We start from the raw sequence: 4,000 nt of genomic DNA, 5'->3' as shown, positions 1-4,000 counted from the left end.
TTCCGTTGTTGGGGCCATTAGCCGCTCATTTACCTCATCCGTGATGGCAATATCAACCTCCCTTAAGACATCCTCAAAACTAGATGGATTAATCGAAGTAAACAACTCCTCAAAATAAGACATTGGCGTATTGCAAATGTCTGCATCCTCTGTAGACCAAACATTATTCTTATCAAAAAGACCAGTAATCCGATTACGGCCCCGTCTCTTCTTTGTTTGGGCATGAAAATACTTAGAATTTTTATCACCCACCCGTATCCAACGATTCCGACTTTTCAGGTACCAATAAATCTCTTCATCCCGATAGGCCTCTCGTAGACGGGTATGTAAGTCTGAGATGACACTCGGAGAAATCGTGTCGTCGGTCTGAGCGACCTCCAATTGTCGTTTTAAATCCTCAATCGTATCCCTACCATATGGTACTTGTGTTTTTCACCACCGAGATATCGCCCGTCAACAGCTTACAATTTTGTCCACAAAAGGGGTGGGACCATTATCTGGTTCCCCAGCCCACCCAGACAAAATAGCATCCATTAAACCCTCTTTCCCAACCCAGCGCCGATCAAACATAAAACTTCTCCTCCCCCGCGGTCGCTTCCCACCTATACTCACCACTATAGGCGTATGATCAGAAGCGATCATAGGCAGATATTCCGTAACTGTGTCAGGAAACAATTCATGCCAATCCTCATTACCTAAAGCCCTGTCCAGCCGACAGCGGATCGGTTTTTTATCACGCCAACCCCGCCAGGACAAAGAATTCCCAAGATAGGGAAATTCCAAAAACACACAATCCCGAATCATCCCATTAAAAGAAAGAAACGAAGAGGCATGACGGAGTTTTCCGCCACGTTTTTCATGGTTTCCCGTCAGCTCATTAAAATCACCGATAGCAAACCAAAGGGTTGACCTAGACGCCCCTATCCGTAATAACCGTTCCCAAACCAAATCTCGATTCTTAGGGACCGGATCACCATAAACGAATGTTAAGTGTATCATACATCCTTTATATACCGCTTCTACATCAATAAGTCTATCTGACTCAAATAAAATTGAAACATTGAAATCCTCTTTGCTGTAAAACAGAGCCAAGCTTCCACTAGAACCAATAGGTTCTACGGTCTTTAAATTTTTGTAACCATAATGACCCACAAATTTTTCTAAAAAGCTAAAAAATTGCTTTGTTTCCATAAGAAACAGGAAATCTGGCCGTTGTTTTCCCCAAAGGTCCCTAAGGTGTCCAATGGTCACTTTGTTGCCAAGCCCTTGGCAATTCCAACTCAAAACTTGCATATCACAAAGAATAGAAAATAGGTGTGACTCCGCACAAGACCACCCTCACTGTGCGTAGACAAAAGAGGCTGAAAGTTCCGCCCCTCTTTATACCCCATAAATCCGTTTTTAAAAAAATTAAGTTCCATATAAAACATATGACAAGTAGGAGAAAGTCCTAAAAGTGCAGAGTTAATTGTGAAAACTCCAATATAACCGACCATAATCCTCTTAGCCATAAACAAAATGATCACTCCACCACATAGAGAAGAACAGCCATCAGCAAAACCAAAATAAGAATACCTTGACCGCATAGAAAAAATAATACGAGAGTAAAAAAGAAGCAAACTTGGGCTTATTATTAAATTGCAAAAAGCATGACAACCACGATTAACCAATGCAAGGAAATCGTAAACAACAAAGGGAAATAAAGGAAAACAACACCAACATCTAATCCGAACAGGCGGTGATGAGTTATTCAGCAAAAGAAATTGAAATGAATCCATGAAAAAAAGAGACCGTGGCAGAAATATATACTCAAAATCTTGGGACCCAATCGTCCCGACTGTAAGTGCCGCAAACCTATAAGGAAACCAAATCGCCAATCCCTCCAAGCGCCAGTCGTAACAGGAAATTCCAGATTCGCAATCGTGTAATGAGACATGATAGAATCCAATAGAGGAAACTAGAGAATCTCTCAGATCCCCCGGAGAAATAACCTGTATCCCCGTTAACAATCCCACATCACTCAGCCCCAATCGTATCTTCCCTGAATCAAAGTGGCCAAGAACAAAACCAATAACAGATTCCAGTCCCGATCCGACTTTCCCCAATTTCCGGAAACCCGACTCAATGGAGTAATCCCATAGAGAAATCGAACCCGCAAAAAACTGAATAACTAAAACCACAATACCCCATCCCAGATTCAAACGATCCCATCTCAAATCCCATAAAAGATCCCGACCCTGAGAGATGGAAGGAAAAAGCAAGGAACTCAATCCAAGATCAACCACAATCCACCGAGAAAGATCCCCCATCAGATCTTACCAAAAACCAGCGACCATTTTTACGAGAAAGAGTTTTTCTCCAGAGAGCGTTTGACGATTAGTTCTATTGTCCTTAAAAAACTTTGTATCTTTTAATCAGCTTTTGTTTGGGTTTAATTACTTCAGATTATCTTTTTGAGTTGCGGTTTTAAAATTAATGTATTTTAAGTAACGTAAGGAGTATCCCCCTAATACATAATATTTTGTGGTATGCCACACACAGTTAACAAAACTCAAAGCATTCTCCTAAAAATTAATCCATCCATCAAAAGTCTGTCCAAATCCCCAGTACCATGGCACCACATTCCAAAAATCTTTTGTAATCCCATCACTCGTCGTAACCCTGAACGATAAAGCTTGGCCGGTCAATACAACACCAGTGGTCCAGTGTTGTCCCCAGTTCTTTCTCATTGTTATCCACCCTGTCTTGTTTCCCTTAACTTGCATGTACTTGATATCTCCGGCTCCTCCTACATTGTATGGCAAGATCATTAAGAAGTATGGATTTCCTTTGGTTTCAAACTTGACACCACCGGTTTTTCTACAACGAATACGTCTGTATCTAACTGGGACAACCCCGGCTCTGTACTTGGCGATCTTGAGAAACATGGCTAGGGAGAGATCAAAGTGTTTCTGTGGTGGGTTGCACCAAATGTCTCTGGTTTTGGTGTAATCTGGTGGACAGAAATTCGTAGCGGTGATCTTGATGGATCCGCGCAAACACCATTGTGGATCATTGGTGCAATAGATCTCAAAACAAGCCCCGCATGTGTACCCGTCGTTGAAGAGTGCCGTGCTTAACGCTGCTGTGGCTAGACCATAGCCTTGCCTGAATAGATCACCGTATCCACAAGCACCCTCTATTGAATGTAAAATAGAAAAAAAAAAGTGAGTATATATGTAATGATAATTCAAAAAGTTATTTTTACCCAAGGAAAAAAAAAACAAATTTAAAAGTAATTAAGAATTTAAGACTTTGATTGTTTTTTTTTCTTGTGTTTTTTTTGAACAAAGAGATTGTTTGTTTACATGAGTTGGTTTTATGTTTATATCTTGTCTTCAATTTTTGGGTAAAAATGTTATGTTATCATATATATATATATATAGTGATTTTTTTGGCATTTCAAAACCAATATATGTATATATATATATATATATATATATCTTTATAATACTAAAAATAAAATAAAAAATCTCTGGTGTTTATATGTAAACGAAAGAGAAGATCCTAGCTGGTGTTTATAGGCCAGGAAGGGGTGCTACTAATTTCCGGCAAAGTCTTTCCCCCTTACACGCTGAAGTGGAAGCTTTCATTTGGGCAATGCGCTGCATGATCGGACACGATTACTGTGATGTGGCTTTCTACTCGGACTGCGCTGACTTGGTGAAGATGGTGTCTTCACCGCACGACTGGCCGGCTTTCTCGACTTACCTACATGACATAAGGACGGACAGGGAGGAGTTCTCTTCCTTTTCCTTATCTTATATTTCCAGAGATGCAAATTCAAAAGCGGATCTTCTTGCACGCTATGCGCGCACTTCTCCGCAAAGTGTTCTGTATGTAAACAAGTTCCCTACGCATTGGCTCGTTTGAGCTAATCTATTGTTGTCAAAAAAAAAAAAAAAAAAAAAAAAAAAAAAAAAAAAAAAAAAAAAAAAAAAAAAAAAAAAAAAAAAAAAAA

At 39.8% G+C, this 4,000-nt stretch overlaps 1 protein-coding gene across 1 annotated transcript in view; it reads right to left on the bottom strand.

Annotated features, from left to right (window-relative positions):
* Positions 2,557-4,000, bottom strand: part of LOC104734016 (expansin-A22-like) — a 2,312-nt gene continuing 868 nt past the window's right edge. The window contains exon 2 of the mRNA XM_019233888.1: positions 2,557-3,178. Within this exon, the coding sequence (XP_019089433.1) occupies positions 2,565-3,178 (614 nt within the window). The 3' untranslated portion in view covers positions 2,557-2,564. The remainder of the gene's footprint in view (positions 3,179-4,000) is intronic.

Source organism: Camelina sativa, chromosome 12 (genome assembly GCF_000633955.1).
Source record: "Camelina sativa cultivar DH55 chromosome 12, Cs, whole genome shotgun sequence".
Lineage (NCBI taxonomy): Eukaryota > Viridiplantae > Streptophyta > Magnoliopsida > Brassicales > Brassicaceae > Camelina > Camelina sativa.
The sequence above is the reverse complement of the archived record's forward strand: the minus strand, read 5'-3'. Positions and strand labels throughout refer to the sequence as shown.